This window comes from Photinus pyralis, unplaced genomic scaffold, assembly GCF_008802855.1.
Source record: "Photinus pyralis isolate 1611_PpyrPB1 unplaced genomic scaffold, Ppyr1.3 Ppyr1.4_LG2, whole genome shotgun sequence".
NCBI lineage: Eukaryota > Metazoa > Arthropoda > Insecta > Coleoptera > Lampyridae > Photinus > Photinus pyralis.
Window position 1 is genome coordinate 37,167,103 of NW_022170403.1, and position 24,672 is coordinate 37,191,774.

At 33.3% G+C, this 24,672-nt stretch overlaps 1 protein-coding gene across 7 annotated transcripts; it reads right to left on the reverse strand.

Annotated features, from left to right (window-relative positions):
• Positions 1-648: 648 nt before the first annotated feature.
• On the reverse strand, positions 649-6,986 carry LOC116163505 (death-associated inhibitor of apoptosis 1-like). Of its 7 annotated transcripts, XM_031477459.1 has the most exons (5): positions 5,722-6,082; positions 3,273-3,514; positions 2,958-3,192; positions 1,938-2,461; positions 649-1,886 (listed from the first exon to the last, which is right to left on the reverse strand). In XM_031477459.1, exons 3-5 carry the CDS (start codon positions 3,123-3,125, stop codon positions 1,307-1,309), a joined length of 1,272 nt encoding a protein of 423 aa, XP_031333319.1. In that variant the 5' UTR covers positions 3,126-3,192; positions 3,273-3,514; positions 5,722-6,082; the 3' UTR covers positions 649-1,306. The 7 variants fall into 7 exon arrangements, with proteins under 7 accessions (XP_031333319.1, XP_031333323.1, XP_031333324.1 ...); XM_031477463.1 differs by lacking the exons at positions 2,958-3,192; positions 3,273-3,514; positions 5,722-6,082 and adding exons at positions 6,651-6,728; positions 6,834-6,976; XM_031477464.1 differs by lacking the exons at positions 2,958-3,192; positions 3,273-3,514; positions 5,722-6,082 and adding exons at positions 6,651-6,722; positions 6,834-6,973.
• Positions 6,987-24,672: the final 17,686 nt, after the last annotated feature.

The window sequence follows — 24,672 nt, forward strand, 5'->3', positions numbered from 1 at the left end:
GATTAGTGGAGGAAATTCGCAAAACTCTCTCAAAATGTTCCTCAGTCGTCCTGTTCATAAATTTGTTTCTGTGAATATATAGATGACTGGCCAGATGGAACCATATCGCGAGCCGGATTGGGCGCTATTTCCCCATCCCTGCCCAATGGAAGGAAGAGGTTGAGAAGGCAAAGGCAATTATAAATAAATGTTCCCTTTTGACAAAAAGGGATTTGAAAAGTTTAATAGTTTATTAACAATAATAATAAATACATAAATCTAACACATCTACCATAAATTCATGAAGGAAACATCTAAATAGCTTTGAAACACAAAAGTGTAGTTGGACATGTAGGCAGAAGGAATACAAATATTGATATTTTGCTTAGTGTGAATTAAGGTACAATAATTGGCATCTAAGGGGGAAAAAAGGTTTAGAACAAACACATTTCTGGTCAGATTGCTGATGGATTCATTTATGCTTAATAAACACATGCACACAGAAACTCGAGGTACTATCTTAAGTCCTGATCAAAGGATTATTAATATTGTAGAAGTTGAACAAATCAATATTCCATTTGTAGTGATATTGCAGTCGTGAACTGTATTTAATATTAATAAGCGTAACTCGGGAAGTTAACAAAATTAGCAACCAAGTTGCAGATTTTGTCACTTTTGAGCTGGAAGTGCATAACCCCTTGGTTTTGTAATTAAGCTACTAAAGGTACATATACTAAACACTTAGCAAAACTAAAAGCGTATTCGTTTAATAATACGAAACTAATGTCACACGTTCTGATAGGTAAAAACATGTACTACAACGTAAAATAAAAATAATTTTTGTACTTTAGAATTTGACACAGACTAGCAAACTAAACCTAGTCCTGATGATTCCAATACGGTCTTCTAAATAATAAAGGCAAATATGTAGTCGGAAAAACTAAATAAGTTACAAAAATAGAATTCAATTTGACACACTTGGGATAAAAGGGAAATCAGATCTAGATGGATGGATGTTCAATTTATTGTTATCATTTGGTCCAGTATTCATGGATATACATTAATTTGAGGATTATTACAACACACAACCCACTCTATTATCTCACCGAGACCAAAATAGTAGAAAGTTTTTCAGTATGAAAAATTATGCTTAGATATTAGAGCAGATTGTAATGTGCGATGAAAGACAGATATGAGTTAACCTGAAGTTTTCTTGCTTGATAAAATTTATTGTTGTGAAAGACAAAAACGTAATTGTGACTAGAAACGGATGTTGTTTTCTAATCCTAAAAACGCAACCGATTCAAAAAATAGTCATAATACTAGTCTATGATAGGAACGCTCTAACAATTGCTTCTAAAGGTTTACGGCAAACGGCGCACGAAGTAAGAGCTGGAGCACAGTCAACACACGCAACTATATGTCCACAGGGTAAGAACACTACACCCACTTCTTTAGAGTAACAAATTTTGCACATTGTATTTGTGTTTGACATATCTTCAGAAGCAACAAGTTCTTTGGTTTTAATTTCTGTAGAGAGGGACGATGACGATGCACTATTTGGTTTTTGAACTGGAGTTATATTTAAATTATTTGTATGTGGCACTTGAAGACATGCAGCATCCTCTGAAGTAAGAACGGCCTCCTGCTTGCTGCACACTTCGGATATGTACTCTTGACCTTTTTGTAGCCGAACGAAATTACATTTCTGAAACCATTTGGCATGTTGTTCCCAAGGCTTATCGTCATCTTCCCAATCTTTTAAACCGCCTCCACAGTGATAACAAATCGTCTGATCCCCTTTACCGTTGTAAAAGAATCCGGCAGCCGCTAATTCGTCCGGTTTTTGTTTCATGGAACGAGGCCATTCCGAAAACGATGTCAATCTAGCATCATAAGTAGCATACCTGTAAACGCAATAGATGAGTACAGTAATTCGTAAAGCATATTTGGCTTACCCTGGATAAGCGGGACCCCGACTAGGCTGAACCCCCAATTTCGATAAATCTAAGCTTGTACTTGTGTGCGGTACCGCATCCCTCTCCGGAAACGAGTTGGGCCTAATTTCAATTCCATATTTTCCACACGTATCATGCCCGGAGGACGAAGACATCGGTACGTCATTAGTATCTATTGGAACATTACCGCAACTGTATCCTAACACGAACGGACAATCATCTGACCACTTCTGATGATCGATCATCGCATTGTCACCACGCTGCCATTGACCAATTTCTATGTTACAAAACGCACACCGTACAATATCGTCCTTGTTTACGTAATAAAAGCCGGCTTTCGCCAAACTTTTAGGTTCCATAAATTTACATGGCCAATTCTGGTACGTTTTTAATCTATCTAATTCTCTGTGCATTGAAATGTGACCATTATCAGGTTCCTCATATCTAGTAACAAACAAGTTGAGCTCTGGTGCGTGTGGAACTACGGTTCCCATTTTTTGGTATGTAAGTAACAAGGAAAAGACCTGTAAATAAAAAATAAAATTTATTAGCGATTGCTCGAATATAAAAATGAAATTATAAATATTGAGACGAAAAAATATACCCATATACCATGTCAAGTGTAAGAAACAAAAGCACACATATTAACTTAATATGACAAGATGTTGATCAAAAGGGTCCAATAAACTGAACCAGTGAAAGCTTCCATCAGTCTTATTAACTTGAAAATCCCTTTGGAAAAGCCATAGGAAGGAGGATAACTCATGTCGTGACAAGAAAGATTGTGGAATTATCCTGCAACCACTACCCTCATCTTGTTTGATAAACATTTTAGAAAAATAAGACTGAACAGAGAAAAACTTCGATACTATACCACTGAAGACATCTGAGGTTGACGCATGCAACTTCAGCATTGAAAGTACAAAATTGAAGAGATGTAGAAGAATCCGCTTTACATATTCACTTACGAAAGATTTCAAAAATAAAAACGGTTGTATTTAGCTTCAGTTTAATACTTACGTGATTGGTCCTGATGAATTGTGTCGTAAAGCCAAAAACAACACGCGTGAATTTTTTTTTAAATGCTCCAAGGGATGAGAGATACATGCCTATTTTGCTCGTCGATAAGGAAATGATTTGATAAGCGCCAGTGAAAATTTTGATTCCTGATTTGTCTTCAAGCAACATTGCGTACAGCTCTATTTTAAAAATAAATCAAAAATTGAGCATGCGAAATGTTTTTGCAAGCCGCGAGCTGAAAATAAAAATCAAAAGTAGTGCAAGCCAACTGATCAAGTTGAAAACTTGATGTGGCAAAAATTAAGATTTACTCACGTTGTGGGCCTTAGTTTTTTTTGTGTGGAGATTTAAAAGTAAACGTTGTTAACTGTTAAGTTCCCTTTAAGTTGATATGTAAATTATTATGGTGTACAGTGATGAAAATGATTAGGGTCTTCATAGGTTTGGTTTCCTGACTCCTAAATGCGCCACTCTAATTCAAACATCCAACCCTTCTGTACAGTTTGACGATGGTTGTTATAGGTAGGTACAATTGAGGGTACTAGCATATCACGCTCCTGTTAAAAAAATATTTACATAATCAATTTTGATATGTGAACTAGGAAAAGAAAAAGATAAAGAGTAGATGAATAACGAAACTCATTCGTTTCGTTTCTTCAATTTTCAACACTTCACTACAAATCTTCGCTTCTTTCAGATTCAAGAATTTTGCAAAAAGATTGTGTGGAGTGGAGGTTCAATCAAACGGTACTAATTTTGCAAAAAATCAATGTTAATTATACAGCCGCCCGGTTGTACTCATTACTAAAATCTAAATTCTATTGGGTCATTAAAAATACAAGCGGAGTTCTCTACCAACTGAATGGATAAGTTACCGTACATTGTTTTTTTAATTTTTATTATTTATCTAATCACTTATTATTTTGTATGGTGTCATTATTGTTCTTGCAATACAGTAATACCAATTTTCTTGCAGTACAATGATTTTCAAAATTAAATTTTCTTATTCGTAAAGTAAAAATTCAATTTAATATTGTGTAGGAATCATTAATGACGGACGATTACGATACTAAAGAACAGTTTTGAATTTTTCAAAATTATTGGTTTTTGAATATTTCTAAAAATCATGATCTTTAAATTAAGTATGTGAATTGTATTCAAATATTCGTCAAAAATGGATGGTAATTTGAACAGTTGCTTAAGTTTAACTTGCATTTTCATATCCATATTCATATTTAACTTATGCGTTAATTGAACAAATGACATAACAAAACAACTGAAGTTCCGACTTATTTATGATCTACAATAATCTCATTTTTCATACAACCAAAGAAATGGAAACCAAAACTAAAGTTAGATCTGATCAAAGAATATGCTCTCAAATGAGTTAATGATAAATTCTCAGGCCAATGAGGATAATCCCTGCACCATCTAAGGACAGGAAAAGTGTTTGGTGCCCCTTCGATGAATATTTGAGGTGTTCCAGCAGCAACTTTTTTAGAGGGTGGAATTTATGAACATACTCTGTATAAATTCGGCATTGATGGTTGGCATAGGTTTCATTGTGCTTGTGCAAGGAATTTTAGGTCTTTTGTTGATTTAAAACCGTGATACTTCAAATCAAAATTAGTTTATTTGATTTTAACCCTACATCTAGCTAGAGCTAGACTGAGAAAAACTACCAAAATGTACTCCCAGACACAATTTGCACTTTATTGGGATTAAATTCAGGGGTGGATCTATTTATAGGTTTTTTGGATTGCACTCGAAGGCTGTGTCCACAGAGCTTCAACAACAACAAAATAAAATCAAGGGTGCCAACAACGAATCCATTATTACATAGGAAACCAACACATACGATTCTTAAAATGTTTACACAATTAATAGAGCCTATTTCAGTTGAAATATCTTTAGTTGTGCATAACCAATTTTAATTCACCAGTATGGCCAGTTTTACAGATTGTTTTAAATCTGGAATTTTGTGTTTTAAATCATGATCTTTCCGGCATTACCTAGGTATCTATTGCAAATGTTATACATAAAGAAATCTACAAAATTGATTGCAGAATTCGTCCGTCAGGGGCCAGAATTAACAGTTTACTGGGTCGATAAATAGATTTAACGGTTAATAAATTGCCAAGTAAAGAGCAATTCGACCGGAAATTTGCCAATCTTGAATTTTTTATATAAATCAGACGGCCAAAGTTTTACGATAACAAAATGACTAACGTTTCCTAATACAACTGTGATAATTATTTCAATATTAAAAATAAACAGTAGACGTTCATTAAGTGGACGTTCTCTACTTAGACCTTACTAATGCAATAACATTCTTGAGCATTTTCTCACGGTATTAAAATGTGGAAGTGGGACGGCAACAGCGCTTAGAATTCTGAAATCATTCACTATTTCCAGCATTCCTTTCTGTACCATTCCCCGAACCTCTCAAGTTCCCTAAGATCCAGCCCTACCACATTCCGACGTGAACACATCAATGACCGAACGCCGGAAACGAGAAAAAAGGACGATATAGGATAGGCTTGCATTCCAAGATAATCCCGGCTAATAGCTTTGCATCACCTACATTTGCACAAATTTCATTAGAAAAGGCACCAAAGTTTAAAAATGCAAACAGATAACGGTTACAAGCTAAGCGCCATCCCAGGCGAGACAGACTTTAATATGACATATGGTCTGGCAATTCGTACGAGGAACTAAATCAGTGTAAAGCTTCCCGATAAATTTAAACAGATAATTTACTGACCTTAGATAAGTGGAGAATGTAGCAAATTTAAGCACTATTCACCATTTTTAAAAAGGAAAACACGAGCAAAAGGGGGCCGCGTAGCTTTCTGTGTATGCTACGACTGCACGGACGTCAGCGCCACCGCTGTTGCCACATTCATCTAGCCTAACTGGGCGGGCGCAAACATATTTAACAATCGCCACGGAAACCTGACCTCTACGAAGGAATGTAATTTTTTTCTTAGTAATTCGCTTTAATACCAAATTGTAAAATTCCCACTCGACTAATCTACGATTCCATTACCTTATCGTACGCTATCTCTGCTTAGACGAACAATTACGAAAGTAGGGGGTAAGTACTTGGCGTTACAATTACAATTTACTAAAAAATCTACCCGAAGGTTATTTTCTAATGAATGAAAATGGAATTGCGTCATAGATAAGAATGATCACGTATACGTACCTTGTGAGTAGGATTTAAATTTCACAACAGCGCATATCAAAAATCAATAAATGTATTTAAATCCCCTCAATACTGGGGGAAACTAACTTTCACTGCTTTCCATTCATTTGACCCACATTAAATTTTAGAAATTTAATAGAAAAGTGCACTACGTCGTGTACCGAAAGCTATTAAAGTTTTTACACCGGAAATGTTACTGAAAAGCTTGCATAAATTACTTTCGTGACGTCAAAGCAATTATAAGAAGCTATTTGTCCTACCCAAGAATTTGTCATGTTTATGTTTACTTCCAATTATTCGTGGGCGAGCGGTTCGTATTGATTACCACATCGGCATAAACAAATATTTTGCAACGCAGAGTGAAAAATAATCGACGAGAAGTGGAAAGACTACAAGAGGGGGCCAAATACATTAAAAACAAAGAACAGTTTGGCATGCACACATTCCCAACACCTTTTGACAAATTCCACCAATTTACTCCTTACCAGAAATCATGTTCATGTTTTCTGCCAAAAATTAAAACTTCCAAGTAGGTAGCAAGTACTTCCAGCTGGAAGCTAAAACTTGAGCCAAATTAGACCAATTTTGCAAATTAGGTACAAATCGAGCCGCAAAATTTAGGCAGGAGACTTTCGAAAATTTACGTAACACATTAATAGACCGCTTACCAATTAATTAAGAAAACGTCCTTGATAATGGTATACACAAACAAAAATTTAACGTAAGTAAGTAAGTAATTAAACTTCAACCCGCAATACAAGCAAACGAACGTCTGGATTATAAACGAACTAATGATTACAGCCTTGGCATCTTTCCTTTACATGAATCGGCTCGGCGCGACGACGTCCCCCATCTCGCCCCCACTACATTGGCGTTACGCGCCGTCCGCTTTGGTTGGATATTCCCAAATCCCAATCGATGGTAATGAAAACAAACGCTTTTGCGGTAGTTCCTCTTTAAGTCCCAATATTGACATCGCTTTAAAATTTTCCCACGACAATATTTCTTCAAATCGGTCCTTAAGATAAAAACATGTAGAGGTACGTGGATATTCTCACATAGACCATAGTTAAATTTAATCTCATTCCGTGTTCGCTGTTCCATAGTGCCGGCTGGCTTTGGAAGAAAGGCCAAGAACAATAGAACAATACGTTATTCATGAATCCGCTGAAACAACATGAAATTACAATATGATTATTTTCATGTGTCTTTCGTGATTTTGTGTCTCTGTAAGTTCGTGCTATAAATAACGTAGACCTACACTTCTTAATGAAGTCCTGCTTCCTTTCTTAGAATTAGGGTGCAGCCATGCAGCTAAACATTGATCCCTACACCCACACGCGGAAGTACACTTCCGTGCTCCTGTCTAACTTATATTTCAAAATATATTGAGACCATTTATGTAACATGTGTTGCTTTTGTAATATTGGAAAATATGAGTCGATGGATACTATAATATAATTTATTAAATCGACAAATGCTCAGAATGTTCTAAAATAAAAAGTCCCAATAATGACACATTTTAGCATTTTACAGTAAAATTTTATAATCATCAGATCTCCAAATTTTACCATTCTCAGCTAGTCAGCTATATATCTTATGGAAATGTTTATAAAAACGCATCCATAAAGGCCGCTTGACATGGAGCAATACAACGTGCAAGAACTTGCAGAAAGAAATTGCAAGGTCAAATCCTTGCATGCAATAAGCATTGCATGGTATTTGACATGGTGCAATTTTATTTCAATTGCCACATGTCTGCCAACAGAAGAAAAATATGGACTTGTCAACAAAGTTGCTAACCTCCAATAAAAATTAAATTTTGATTGCTTGAAGAAACATGAAAATTACAAGAATAAATAAGATTAATAAAAACAAATAATGAGTGCGTCTCTCAGCATCATAGTTGCCGCCGCTGTATTTTACTAGGTTGGTGAGACAAAAACAACTAGATTTATCCCTAGAATTGCACGATTCATGCAAGAAAAATAGCACCGGTCCTATAAAAATTGCATGCAAGTCTCTTGCAGCAATTGATCAGCTGGCTTTGAACTGCGCATGCCTTTCGCAATTTTTCTTGCAACTTGCATGCAATTGCAATTTTTATTGCTCCATGTCAAGCGGGCTTTATTATTTGTCTAAACGATTTTTATATTTTAGAGTTACTAGCAAATCTTATTTATAATAACAATAGTAATAATAGTTTATTGATCAACAGAAAATACTTCCAATAACAGATCAAATACTTGTGCAATAAACAGTGGTCGAAGTGAGGCGGTATGCGGCGGTATGGCATACCGATAGATTTTTGGTTTTTGTGAAACATACCGGTAATAAATTTATCCACATAGGCATAACGGATAAAGTTTTTTCATGATAATATACGCATACATACAATACTAAGATTTTATCAGTTCAGCCATACCGGTAAAAAATATTTGCCACTTCGACCACTGGCAATAAACTGAAACGTTAGGAGAAAAATGTAAAATTTAACAGCTGTGTTAAACTAAAACAGCCAAAATAAAAACAATGGCAGTTAAAAAAGTCGAAGATATATTTTACGAGAGGTGATACACTCCTTACATTGGTGTACCCGCGTATTAAATAATATATTTAAGAAATACCTTTAAATCCAATAAATAGGTTCAATCCCATTAATACGCCGATCGCTCAAAGTTCAACTTTTAATTTTTAAAATTTCAATCAAAGGTTTTTTTAATGGAACTACCCAGTTTTTTTTGTTGCATCAAATGCAGGATTTGATTACCTTTCTAGCGATATAAGCATGTCGTATTTATCTTGTACATATTTTTTGCAATCTCTAATAATGGGGTCATCCCGCCTTTATTTTTTATTTTTGATCCACAAAGTACATTAAAAATAAAAAGACCCGTGTGTCCTAAATTTTTATTTGCGAGTAAAATAAACCCAAAATAAATTATTGAAACGCTGTGTTTTTAGTCCGAATTTGAAACGCTTCAGACTAAATACGTCACAAACCTACAACCAATCACGTAGAAGTGAGCTGGCAACCTTACGCGAGGGTCTGACGTTTGTCACATTTGACGTTTTGAGAGGGATGTTTAACTGCATCTAGCACGAAAGTGACAAGTGCCTGTGACAGATGACGCAAGTTATAAATGCCATTCTCCTGCAATATTGCCAAGTCGTTATGTCATCTGAATGGTTCTAGGAGCTGATTGGTCGGGCTTATTACGTCACAGAGCCCGCCACAATCATATCGTTTTGAATAAACCTTTAAAACCGCACATGTTCATTATTTTTTTGCTAATCAGCCTCTATTTTTAAATAAACTTTTACTGTCCAAAAAAATGTTTTATGGTTTCAGGTACACGCTTATTAAATTAGAACTGCGGAATTCAACTATACTGTAAACCCCCATTCAGTGTTTATCCATTTTCAAAGCCTCTCAGTAATTAGTAGACCGTGAAAAATTTTATTATAAAAACGCCAATCCAAATTATAAAATATCTACCCCAAATAAAATAGATTGAACATAAATTCTTTAAAAAAATAAAATACTAGGGACGATATTAAAAAAATACAAGTGATTTAAACAAAATTCAAAAAAGATTAAAAAATAACTAAAACAATTTAAGAAAGGTTCAAATGATTTAAATATACAAAAAAATCATATTTTTTAATTTTTTTTGTTGTGAATCGTTTTGAACCAATATTGAATTTTTTTAATTTAATTATATTTTTGGAAAGAGAATTTAATGTGCTATCTTTTTAGAATAAAATATACACATTTTTCTATTACAAATAATTAGGTTATGTCCAATCACTTTTTTACCTGATCTCGTATACTTACATATTTTGATTATTCAACAATCATTATTAAGAAACATGTGTAATAAACATTTGTCTGTAGATATTTTGACTAAAAAAATATAGTCATTCTGAAATTGGTAATTTTTTTATTGCCCCCCGTATGTCTTAAGCGAGTGAAAATTTGCAAAGTTTGATTTTACCATTTTAAGTTTGACACAACAAGAGAACATAACATCCTATGTATGTTACTTTTTTTATGGCACTAACAATTATGGAGATATATAAAAGTATCGAAAATGGGGCACCCTGTACCTACTTATTATACCTAATAGCCACTTTCACGAACAATTGAGATGTTATTTTGCTTCTAAACAGAAACTTTTCACTCTATCGTTATTTCGTGCTCTTCTACGTTCTCTTTTTAATTACCTACGTTTATAACCAAGCTTGTCTACCATCAAGCGTCTTCGATAATATAGCGACAATCGATACTTTCAACCTAAAAGAACTCTGTTAGGGCTATTCCAAACTGGTTGTTTTCGATAGTGGATATTTTGAAAACTAAAAGAGATAGACTGAACTTCTCCAAGTTACTTTCCAAAGCTGCCTAGAATGACGATGTGAATTTTGACGTACAACTTGCGCGAACGGGGCAACAGCGCAAATTACCGAAGTTACTTTGAGAAGATCTAACTTATTAAAACAAGGTTTAAATGTAGTTATCAATATCAACTTCCGTAACTGTTTAGCGTAATAATTGATCATTATTTTGCCCCTAGGGTTATAAGCTTTCGCATTCAATTGCTTTGTTAACTTCAGTACCGATCTATTTATTATCAGTATTGTACTTGCGATAGAAGCTTATTACGAGTAAGGCGAGGCCCCTCAAACATTGTTCAGTTCATTGCATTCCTAGCTCTGGGAGTTTTCTTTTGTTTGCAGGTTTATGGATCCGAGAACTGACCTTACTTCTCTGGATGACATTTAATTTACATTAAGGCAAGATCAATATAATCCATAATTCCTGATTGGAGTTGTGTTATTAAACTGGGAGGCATCAATGGTAAAGTTACTAAGATTTGTATGTGTGAAACTTATAATTTTGAACATTTTAATATTTGTGTATTACGCTATTCCATTGTAGGGGCCATTTTTATTTTCCCATTTAATAGTGTCACTAAACCAGCATTTATTTTGGTATTTGAATTGATTTGTACTCTTTGTAATACCGCCGTACCTTCTCAATTTCATACGGGGGAGAGTTAAGTTTGAAAATGAGTGGCGCTCAACTCTTTATAAGTGCAACGAAGTTAAGCAGATCCTTTTACCCAGAACGAACTACCGCTGTTGAAGATTCTCAAGCTCTCGTTCTGTTTTACCCTGAGCTAGTTGGCCGCTTATGCGGAGGGTTTGAGGAAATGCAGCGCCAACTCTACCTACCTGCTACATGGTCCTTAAATCAATAGTCAAGTGCATGAGATGAGTATACCATTTTAATCAGAAAAAGTTCTCTACCTATGGAAAAACACCGATATACAATTTGATAAAAGAAATTTGGTGCCATTCAAAAACTGCATGGATAACAGTACCTATCACAATGAAATTCTTCCAATTCTTCTGAAAGATGTCCTAGTGATTTCGTGGTCGAAATGACCTATCTACACTAGTTATGTTTTCTTGTAAAAAATTAAGATTAGAGAAAAGGGTTATTTTGAACACTAAAAGAGTTAGCTCATTCATTCGGTTTTAGATTTAAGATAGCTTTATCCCATAAGATAACCCAAATCGCATGCGATAAGATAATCGAGGCCCATATGACACGCAAAATTCTTTTAATGCATTCAAGATAGCAGCAGATTGGAAACACATTCGTTTAGAAGTTTAGACTAAACAGAAAAAATATATATTACCTATACACCGAACGCCCATTAATCTAACAAAAATTCTTACAACAGTTGAGTCAAATGAGTATAGTAGGTATACTCCAAGTATGTTGGTATACGAGTAATTAAGAATGTTACAAATGTTATAAAACCAAAACTGTACGGGTATTTGATTCTGTTTTATAAAAAAAAAAAGTATTTGGCATTTTTATTGTCATCGTTGAATGTGCCGAAGTCTAGGCGACAAAAATAATTCATTTAACGTACCTACAGACATGGACTACAGTACGATCAATGGTAAACTATTGCATCAGTTTCCCCAACACTTCGTTCAAATTCAAGTAGTTAATTTAAGGTATGCACAAAACTGGCTATACTGATGGGTTACATAATAAATGTTATCATTTGTTGAGGGACGAGATTTATATAAAAAATAAAGGCCGCAAGTCACATAAGGATGGATAGTATATTATTCTAAAATAATTGTAACCGATGGTGATGGAAGGGTAATTATCGGTGTATTTTTTCAGAATGTTTTTTTTTAACTAAAAGCCAGTTTGGTAAGTTTATTCCAGAAGACTGGTTTAGCATGTTATCTCGTATAGAGATTTTAGTTTGGTGGCACATGAACTTACCACTAACAAGTCTATTCTAAAAAGAAGTTGTCTGTTGACATATGCAAATGACAAAAATCATAAAGACGGCACCGACAAAAATACTAAGATGCAGAGATTCTTTACTTAGCCAATATTAACCAGCTTATAGAAGAGCAAAAATCATTGACATATCTTTTTTCAGAAACATCAAAGGATCGTTGCACTGTAGGTACTTGCATAGCAAATAGTGAGACGATTGCGAGAGTGTTTTAGGTGGGCAGATTTTGGAACTTTTATCAACTCCAAAGAAAGGAGAACTGCGTGGCAAAAATAGCTGCCTAATTTGTATTGTTTCGATAAAACCTATTAACAATAAGTTCAATAATTTATTAGTAAATGGTCATGATCGCCAATTCAAATAACCATACTCAGAGTTTTCAGTACGTATAGGTACTAATCATCTGGAAATCCATGTTATAGCTGCACACATCACGAGTATTAAACACAGAGGAATTTTTCAAACTAATCTAGCATAAATTTCCTTTATTACTAATCAAACGGAAACCAATGCTCCACCCAACGCTTGGTTTAATTAAAATCCTATTTAAATAGATCAAGTACGAAAGCATACCTTTTTTGTAATTTTACAATGTCATTCTGCACAATAGGTAACCATTGTTGCTTCTTTTCTTTATCTCAAATCTAATGATTAGATTTAAATTCTCTGTGATTTTAAGTTTGTCTGTCACGGCTGTGTGACTAGTCGCATTTTAGAAATAAGTATAAACAATTTTTTATTTATCAGCTCTTTATTACAAATGAAAACCGCAATCCTAAAACGCTTTGTTTGATGTTTTCGGCAAATTCGATGGAATCATACTCGGCCTTAGCAATGGCCCAATTCATACAAAGTGTAATAACCAAAACAGAAAGACACATCCGAATTATTAAATTTCCATTACCGATTGCAATTAGTATTTTTATATATAGGTTGATAGGTTCATTAACTCCGACATTGCATAAGTGATGTTGAATATTAATCAAAGGCACGGTAAGTTGATTACTAATTACATATAATAAGATAGCAATTATGAGGCCAAACTTCAAAGGAGAAATAATTGGTATTAAAGATAATGATTTATTAACAACGCCCAAACCAAATAAACTGTAGTGCAGTGATATTGCCTCAGTATAACGTTGACTCATTATGCTTATGCAAGAAATAGTTTGAGATTCGAATCTGGATAAGTTCAGTGATACTATCGTTAGCTTGAGGGTGCAACATGCGATTCATAAACATCGAATTCATTTTGGATGGGAACTGCTGTGTTAAATCTACGGTTTGGGCATGATAATGACATGTGCGACTTGTCCATTTAAATTCCGTCTGGACTAAGTTATCCGCCATAAATATATTTGGGTTGATCGATTTTTTGAAATAGGCTAAAAAAAATTACATATTAGTGCAGTATTAGCAATCATGGTTGGCCCTACATATGAACGTTTGGAAATATTGGGCCAATGTGGAAAAGAATATTGGACCAGCATGGTAATTTATATTGGGCCAACAAAACAATTTAGTTGCAGTGTAATCTCTAATATTGGAACAACGTGAACAGCAATATTGGGTCCATATACCTTACAACATTGCGCCAACAAAAAACAACGTTTCCTCAAAAAATTATCAACATGGAATCATTTAGGACTGTACAAATAATGAGAGCCATGGTTATTCTGAATGAAAAATTATCAATCCAAGTTGCATATTTCAAATGTTTACAAACTATTTACATAGAAATGTGTGTTTTTCTTGCTTTCTCATTTTTCTTCCACCTTGCCAGTCGCCATTAGTTACAGACGTATGGATGTAATTTAATTTTAAACAGTTGTTAGGTTAACTGGGTTGTTTAGAACAGCAAATTAATGAATAAAATTGAAAATACATTTCAAGATAAAGACGAATCTAAAGAGATCCCAAGAAGACAAAAAAATATCACAGTTCTGAACGTTCTGTATATTCTAGAACTGCTAAAGATTCTATACAGATTCTCACAACGGTTCTAAAAGGACCCAGAAACGAAGTTGAAACCAGACAATGGATCCACAAAGGTTCTCCTTCAAAAAAACACCCAACCATCTGCTGGAAATCTGATGGCAATAGTTTTTTTATATGGAACTTGAAAAGAGGGACTACTATAAATCTTTGCAAAGCAAAATGTTGCAGTATGAGAATAGTTAGCTTAGGTACAATGTACAAAGGCAGGAGAAGAGGTTCATATTATTCTATCCTTCATGGTCTTGAAAGGTATTGACGAACCACAAAACGAACGGTATATTTTATAGTGCCTGAATTGTGCCCAGTTATTTTTCTATGTAGATTAGTTGTGGTCTCTATGCTTCGAAGGCAGTCTCATCACTACAAATCAATGCTACAAATGTTTATTTGTTGCGCGCCACATGTGATTTACCGATTTACGCTTACATATCAACCACCATTAATACCACGTGTAATTACAGAGACGCAAATCCATCCTTATTTTCATGATCCATGCGGTGTCAATCATACTCAACTGATAACAGCACTCAATCAGGTGTTATTAATCTAATCGGTGTGTAAATACATTGGCAATAAACTTATCATCATCGAACTGGAAGAAATTGGTTGTAATCAATAAGGATACTTTTTTATCTACGGTAATATGTCACCGTTGATATTACTATCAAATTTCTGGGTAGCACGGTATTTTTGGAATCCTCCCAATTTGATTTTGGCTGGTACCTTTAGTTTTATACCTGTTTTTTCAGATTCTCATTTGAACTGAAAAATTGAGATGTACATATAAAAAAAATCGTAATAGGAAATCGATAGTTTAGGTCGGTCAAATAATTCCCATATTATTATTTATTGTCCCAGATCGCGTAGGACTGCATAGCTCGTTGAAAACAGAATTAAAAAATCTATGAAGTAAGCTAAACATCCAATATAGCGCCTATTTAACTTTAGGAAGTTGGTAAATGTTCCTCAAAAGTAGCCATCTTGAATTTTTTGTAAACATCAATTCTAAATTAAGCGTATCAAAGACAGTAACTTTTATATAAAACTTTTTTTATATCTCTTATACTTTCGATGATATATGATATTTAAGGAAATGACCAATTTTAGTTTTTTTTTAAATTTATGTCAAAATTATTCGACATTTAATTTCCACAAGGAAATTTTAAACAAGCATCTCAAACTGCAAAACATAGTCCATTTAATTAATTCTCTATCTTTAATAATAAGAAAGTTTCCCCTACAATCCCACGCGATCTGGGACACACTGTGTATATGCTCTTTATTGAGAATAGATCTACTTCTACAGCAAGACATTTCAAAAAAAAAAGGTAAAAACGGTATATTTTAGATATTTTACGTAGAATCCAGTGACGTAGCAAAACGTTTGGACCACCGTTTCTGAGATTTGATGAGTATTTTTAATGCAAAACACTGTATATTTTAACGTAAATTGTAAATATCCATGAAAATTAATAAAAAAGCTTTATTTTTGTACAGTTTTGGAATAGCAAGCCATGGACTCATGGAGATTTTGTTTTGTTTATTGTATCCATGGTAACCAGGCAGCCGATACCAAGCAATAAAAATGGCTGACGGTAGCAACATGTCATTTCAAAATTTTGAACAACATAATATATAAATAATCAATGTAATCAAAAACTGACGTTAAGATATACAGGATGTTGCATTTACAAAATACACACTTTGGGTCAAAGCTCAGACAGGGTGGTCCTAACTATTTTTTTATACGCCATTGGATTTTACATAAAAATATCTAAAATAGGCCGTTTTTACCTTTTTTCTGCCTTACATCGGTAATAATATGATAAGATCCCAAAAAGTCAAACATCTTTTTGTTTTCATGCTTTGGGTTTTTAACACATGTAGCCTAGATTGATTCTGTTTGTGATATTAAAAGTTTCACTCAAAAGTGAAATCCCCCCCTCCCCCTGCCACCATGTATTTTAATACGTCACTACCCTTGCTACAGTCACATAAGATCAGGTTTCGCGTATAGCATTTATTACATTACAACGAGATAACGTTCGCTATTTTCCAAATGGCACAACTTACTATCTTTATGCTCCTCTGGCTCTCCACATCATTACTTACCTACATTGGATGGTAGTAGTCAAGTCATTGAGTAAACTTAATAAGTAGGTACACAGAGCGCGTAGGTAGTAATGATTTTTTGTATTTTTTCGTTTTATTGTACTATTTTGTATACTTTTTATGTCAAAATTTTCTTAATGTAAATTTTGTTATGATATGGCCCGCAGCTATATGTGGAAACCTTAAAATGGCCCTTGATAAATTCACATACGAATTAATTGGACGTCGAACTTTCGATAATCACAATATTTCAAAATCGCAAGTGTACACGAACTTTAAATTTACCATTTTTTAATTACCAATTCACTTTTTAATTTTCATAGATCAACAAATGCGTAAAGATGCACCAATTTTCGACTATATATCATTTACATATCCTCTCTGAAATGTTGAGGAAATGTTTGTAAAATTGCAATGTTGTGATTTGAAACTTAAACCACGAAGCGCCATGAAACTTTTATCAAAAGAACGGAGTGACCCGAAAATATCCATGAAAGAATAGTGGCAGTATATGGAGAAAATAACGTTTTTAAGTCGATTTTTGATGCAAGCTATGCAAATGGGTCAGGGAAGCCACTCATGACGACTCAAAGGGTGGAAGATTTTAAAAATGTCGGTTGTCGCTAAAGAAATTAGGACATCAGATTCAGATGTGAGTGTTTAAAAATATATATCAAGTTTCCATTCTACATGAAGGTTTGAGAATTATCAGTGTCGGCATAATGCCCAAGAGGCCCAATTTCCAAGGAGGTTTAACTGTTTTAAAAGTAGATGAAGAACGAATGCGGTCTTAAGAACTTAATGTCGCAATTTGGTCCTCTGCGATTAATATCTCTTCCCAAACTCAAAATACACAAGAGGGTGTCATCAAATGACGAGTCGCATTTTGCAGAATTACGACAAGATTTTATTTTATATGTTTTTAAAGGGTTTTACTTGAAAAATATAATCTTGTCCTCTTTTCATAGCTAGGTAGAGTGTAGAGCACTTAAGACATTAAAATTATGAAAAATAAAATTATTCATCCGACAAAATTCTAAGTGTGTGGAATAATGAGAACCAGCCTCAAGTTAACTAACGACGTCAGTACGTAAATTCGACAACAAATGGTTATTACGATAACAATCAATGGTAAACATTTGTTAGGTAACTATTAAGTGTTAGTTTAGATCGTTGTGTAATACATAAACAACAAAAAAACCCTTTCGCGTCCATTAAGTACCCTACACATATTTTTTATTTAAACAGATCCCCGTCCAGTAGAGCGAAAAATGTATGAATTGCATAACCTGTGTTGAAATGCAACAATATAAATCGTGGTCAAGGTGAAAATAATTCAGCAAACTATATCGTTAAAATAATGAGTGGCGATTTAAATGAATTGTGTAAGATAACACACGGAACAGGATTCTTCTAATAAAAATCCGGAATAAGGTAACCTATGTTACCGAAATAAAAGAGCTATTCTTTTAGCGATCATATTTTTGTTGATAGATTTTCAGAGTTCAATTAACACCGATTCGCACGCTATACTTCATTGAGAACTTCTCCAGAATTTTGTACTATAAATATATTCATTCATATCGCACAGGCCACACTTACTTTTTTGTATAGGACCACCTCAGACAAATGCTGGAAACTTAATATATATTTTCTCTATCCATGTGGTTGATATACTAAATTGTTTTTCATCCTATAAATAAATACACATGCGGCTTGTTACAAAAACAGTTAAGGGTAACGCTACCAAACAGTCTCTACATATAGCTATTCGAATTTTTCATCTCGGAGGAACTTATACGTTTAACACATTAGATATGTTGTGAAACGTCGAATCTGAAATTATAAGAAGCAACTACGAGGAAAGGATTCTTGGAGAACCTCTCATTTTATACGTTGGGTCCAACATTAAACAATTGCTCAAGACAGGTTCTTAGTATTCTCTTCAAATTTGCCTCCCTGATGATTCTCTTTCAAATTTGTAATCGTATACTTACTGTAATCCTGTATTGCTTTAGACAGCCTTACGTATCTGTTATGGTTTTGCTTAGTTCCTAGTTTGAAAATTAATCACTCCAATCGATATATGGAATGACTTTCTGGTGGTGGTTTTTAAATGCAGTTTTTAACTATATAACATAGTACTACCCTTTTAACAGGGGTAGTATGTATAAGTTAGAAAACATCTCAAAACCATGTTAATATTTATCATACTAGGCTACGTGTTCATAATACCTAGGTACATTCGATCTAATGTGATTGCGATTAGACATAAACAATAAACAGGATCCTGCAAGAGTGCGTCGGTCTTTCATAACTCACACCTGGTAAAAAATATAAAAAAACCTTGTGTTTAAATGTCAATTATACATAGTTGCGCATCTACAGAAAATATTTTTAGATGTACAGGGTATCCCATTTTTACGGTGTCAATAAATAACTGATTTTTTTAAATAGAACACCCTATATATTTTTACATGTTTCGATGGTATTTGTTAACCTCTACATTGAACGCTGTTCACTTTCTGGTTTTTCGTCAATGTTACCGTCTTATTAATTTTTTTCCGAATAATTCCCCATTAACAAACCTCACTTTGATCAATCGTAGCTACCTTGATTTTGAGTTAAGAAATACATTTGATCAATAATGTTAATCCGAATAGAAATTTCCGAATTTCAAAGTGTTTTTGCAAGTATTTTTTTCAAATGAAACTACTATTTTATTTTTCTGTCTTTTGTGTTCTCTGCAATTTTTATAGGGGGCATCCAGTGCTTAAACCTCGTAGTGCTTTGGTAATAATATTCTTCACAAAAGTACCTACCCATTAATTAATTACATGTTTATACACCGGAGTAAGCAGTGATACTAAAAAAACTAAAAAAATGCCAAAAATTAAACAAGTGTCACAAATTCATTATTTACTACAAGTGTAGTTCCTATTTCGTAATAAAAAAATAAGATTAAATTAAAAAGGTAAATTTCAAATAAGATGAACTATTTTCTTTTAGACAATCTTATTTACTACGGAATAGGCAGTACACTTACAGTAAATAATTAATTTGTGACACTTATTTACTTTCTAGCATTCTTTTGTTTTTTATTATCACAATACACCGCTGTATAAACATACCGGATTCTCAAACCGACTATAGGGAATTAACATGGGAAAAAGGTTTTTTGTAGACACTTGCTCCACATTTTAACTCAGAAGGTTTATAATGACACCAAGATTTTTTTCCTTGTCTAATGATTTACGAATTATTTCTCACTATTTTATCAAAAATTCGGCAATAAATCCACTTACCAAAATCATGTTAAGTCATGACTACTATAGTAAGACAAAAAACAGATTCAAACGTCGAGATCAATATCAGTTTATGACAATTGGCATAAATTTTTTTGTAAAATGCGGCTCACTGATGAAAAAGTATTTATAATAAACAACGTTTATAGCGGAAATATTTACTCTAGTACGCGATATTTAATTTCCGTGTATTTTAATGAGCGTGCCATTCCGTCTGTGTGAAAACCTATTTCAATTCTTTAGGAAATTTCCATCGTTTAACATGATTTTGCTAATTGGATTTATTGTCGAATTTTTGATAAAATAATGAGAAATGCACCTGAAAATAAACTAATTCGTATATCATTAGATGAGAAAAAAAATCTTCTTTCGATTGGGGTCATTATAAACCCTCTAAAGTTAAGATGGGGAGCAACGATCTGCAAAAAACGTTTTTCCCATGTTAATTGCCTATGTTCGGTTTTAAAATATTCACCCGGTATAATTAATTAATGGGTAGGTACTTTTGTGAAAAATATTAAATAACCAAAAAACTACCACCCTCATAAAAATTGAAAAGAACAAACACACTAGCGAATTCCGAGATAATGGTCGTCCCATTTGAAATAAAATAGTTATGGCACATCAAGGTGTTCATTTTCATCAAAGTGAGGCTTGTTTATGGGGAATTATTCAGAAAACAATTAATAAGATGAGGATTGACAAAAAATCAAAAAAGTGAATAGCGTTCAATGTAAAGGTTAAAAAATGACATCGAAACATGCAAAAATATACAGGGTGTTCTATTTTTAAAAATCCGTTAGCCTGTGACTAATCCTTTATCGACTTGATGGCGCCTTGATATCGCTCTAGAAAATTCGTTACAATATTATATGTGTTTATTTCTCATGCATATATTGAAAGGTGTATCTTTTATGTTTGAAAAGTAATTTTATTCATTCCTATGGGTATAGGTAACATGACAAGTTCCACGCCGCGAAAGATTTTTGAGATTATGCCAACTGTCAATATTATTTCTGACACTCTCCAAGTGGTATTATTTATTATATTTAAACATATACATTTAATTAAAAGACAAGTGATGATCTCGTAACATGACGACGCCATCATGGCGGGCAAACCTGGAACATTCTTACTATTATATCAATTATCATTGATTGAATGTATTTAATCGTAATTTCATAATTTTAATTTCAACAAGCATTTTACAAGAAAATGTTTCGCTTAATAATCCTTTATCTCCGTCAACACAACTGACCATCAAATGACACAAAACGTAACATTAATTTTAAATGTCTAAACTTAGAGTTGACAGCCCTAAAAGTTCAGCTGAAAATGAAATATTTCACGGCCGAACCGAAAAGTTGAAAGTTATTTAACTTTCAAGAAAAGCATCTATTGCGCATGCCTTCGACTATGAGAATTTCAACATTCAGCATATAAAACGCTTTATAGCGAGTATGTGTTGTAAAAGTATTATACAAATTAATAACACCATTTTGTTAATTATTCTATTACTTTTGACTATTGTTTAAATAAATAAATGAAAATAAATTCGTAATTACTAAAAAAAATCTTCCGCAAAATAAGCATTTGCTATTTAAATTCCCAAACTTGGGAAAATCCTTGATACTCAACAAATGAAATATTCAGAATGGAAATAAAAAATGAAAATGGGGTTCTCATGGGCAGTTGCACAATGCGAAAAGGTTTTTAAAAATTATTAAGCAAATTCTTAGTCAACGAATTTACAAATTGCTATTTCCATCCCAAAATTTAAAAGATCAATCCATCCAATGTTCGTATTTCTTAAATTTATGCTCTGTTGATATTTCATCAACTTTCATTAATGGGCTCATGTTCATGAAACTAAAATAAAAAGATATATCAGAATTAAACTAAAAGGTGCCTTGTCGAAAATCTTGATTTCGAGAAAAAATCTCATCATGAAACTACGAAAACTATAATATATCCGTCAGTGAAAATTAATTAAACTTAATAGAATTTATGTTTATGTTGTGTGGGTAGTATACAAGGTGAGTTACATGGAGGACCACTTATTCTATTAGTTTGCTACTTGTCTAGCAACTATATCTGAAAATGTTAGGGAGAAAACAATTTTACCAATTTTTAGTGAATTCAGACCGAGGGATGGCTCACAAGCTAAAATTTTGTGCGCCGTTAAAACATACCCTTAGGCGCAAAGACACATACGATGTCGAAGTACTAATAATAATATTGGAATTAATCAAAATTTAAGAAAAATAGCAGCAATTACCTACATAATACCAACACAATACTAATAATACTTACATAATACTGGTATTACAGAATATAATATGGTATATACATATAGTACTAAAAAAACAAAATTAAAGTACTGTACTAAGTATTATAATACCAGTCAAGTGTACACCATAATAGTAATACCTACCTTAGTGAGCCACACCTTGATTCAGACAATTAATGGACTTATGGTTCTAAATATAAACATCCCTGTTACACACAGTGCAATTTAATGAGAAAGCTTTTTAAAACTAAGCATAGGTAATGTTTCTATTACACCCATGTTTATTAGTTCTTCCTTTTTCGTAAAATAAAATTCAATCGATTCTTATGAAAACTAAAATATGTTGGTCGACAGGTGCTTTCGTCAATTGAAATAACATCACATCCCTTAAGATACGAGTAATTTTGGTGCTTCAGAAAAATGGATGAAATACAATGTACCTACCCGCCGCAACTTAAAGAAAAATATCTCAAAACCGCTCATTTTTATCAATATGTTTACAAGTCTTTAAAAATAGTTTAAAGTCTCATGTATATGACCTCAGGATTTTCCACTTTGCAATAATGAATAAATGATACTAAATTTATGAGTATTTTTAAATCAAAATAAAAAAATCCAACATTGGCTGAGATAAGAAAACGATTACCACGACACATTTCTACACACTGTAGTTAGCATAATTTTATAATCTAAATTTCAAACCAAAAACTATTAACAGTTGAAGCATCAAAAACAGTAATCAACAAACCCGCGTCGTTGTATACCAGTGTGTCCCAGGTAAGAATGTACAGTATGGGGAAATCGGAAACCATGAGAACATATATCTGTCAGTTATGTTAAATTATAAAAAAAAGTTGCGTATTTTGGGTAAATGTTTTGGTAAAATGACGTTTTAAAAATTCGGAAATCATGATCAAGTCTGAAGATATTCGAAAACAAAACCGTATTCGTTTTCATTTTTTCTGACCCTGTTTGAAAAGATATCAAACAACAAATAACGCTTTCTCACAGGAACTCTACAAGATGGGGCCCAGAAATTTTCACTGCGACATTTTGTCTCTGTGAAACCATCATCAACTTCATATTGTTATATGGACCGGAAAAAAGTATATGCTGTATTGAGTAGCATTTTTCATTACGCGTAGTTAGTATTGACTATATGGTCTAAGAAACGCTTGCCAACATTATTTTACATAAATAATCCCATTGATAGTGATCACTCAAAAATAACAAAACCCAAAAAAGACAACCAAACACAATACAAATGTGTTGGGTACTTTGCATTGAAATTCGGAGTTTTAAGCGGAATTTCGAGAGTAATAAATGAATCCTGAATCTGTTTCTTCAATTTTTGATTGTTTTTGTGTAAATACCAGATGTAGGAGAAAAAAACTTATTGCAAATATGTGAGCAGCACAGCATCAAAACCTGTCCGAGATGTATGTATGTATGGCCTCAACAGGGGCGCAAGAAGCAATAAATTTTGCTTGTGAATTGGACTATAATAGCTACAATTTTCTTAATTGTTGGGCGATGTTGCACATATCAACATTGTTGTAATAGGGGTCCAATTAGAGCATGTGCATATCTAACTCTGTTATCGATACGGTAAAAGTTTCCTGAAATCTGAAGAACAGTTCCTTGTAATAGTAGAAGTAGAACGTGAAAGCTAATGTCGAGTGTATGTAGGCGCAGGATAACTTTTTTCAATTTTTCCAGTATACAAGGCTTTCGTTCCAAAACTTAATTGCAAATACCACCTCAATTTTGACAGCGACAAGGGCGTTTGATGGAAGGTATGCCTTTACTACAATATTTACCCCATAATCTCAATTACCACCACTAGGCAATTATAATATGCAACCCCCTCCCTCATTTTAGGGATCATAAAAATTCTTACACAGAAAAACCTAAAGTTAAGTGCATTTTCACATATTTCTAGAAGGGTGCAAAAATTATTTCTTGAAGGCGTAATCAATTTAGACCTCCCGATTTAAAAAATATTAACCCAAGCTTAATGAACTATATATCTAGTATTTCTTGAATTTCGGAAAATCAAAAGATTTAATAGTTTTGCAATTAGCCTACAATGTATATAGTTAACCCTGAACATGTTAAATCGATACGAATATCAATGCAATGAATTTTATCTTATATAAATAAGTTTGTTGTGGTATTATTTCAGGTTCAAATGAAGTTATCGGAATTACTGGGATTTTACGTGTGATACTCTTTGACATCTTCAAATACCCCCCTTAGAATGTTATCATCGATTTACATACTAACACTTAGAAATGAACGTATTTTTTGTATTCAAATCATGAACCTTTGGACACTTACACACAATCACAAGGAATGCTCATGATATCATTTATTTGCAAAGTCTTTGTCTCCTTCTAATTTTGCTAAGGGTTGTTGAAAGTTGAAAATTGGAATCTTGTTTGACCTTGACTAAAGTTTCTACGGC

What these genes read in the sequence shown, in the direction of transcription:
- LOC116163505 (XM_031477459.1), bottom strand. Translation starts at nt 3,125, where the DNA reads ATGTTGCTTGAAGACAAATCAGGAATCAAAATTTTCACTGGCGCTTAT. An exon ending in AATTCATCAGGACCAATCAC is followed by an intron (nt 2,462 to 2,957) that starts GTAAGTATTAAA and finishes TTTTATTTACAG; the next exon opens with GTCTTTTCCTTGTTACTTAC. An exon ending in CGGGGTCCCGCTTATCCAGG is followed by an intron (nt 1,887 to 1,937) that starts GTAAGCCAAATA and finishes TTGCGTTTACAG; the next exon opens with GTATGCTACTTATGATGCTA.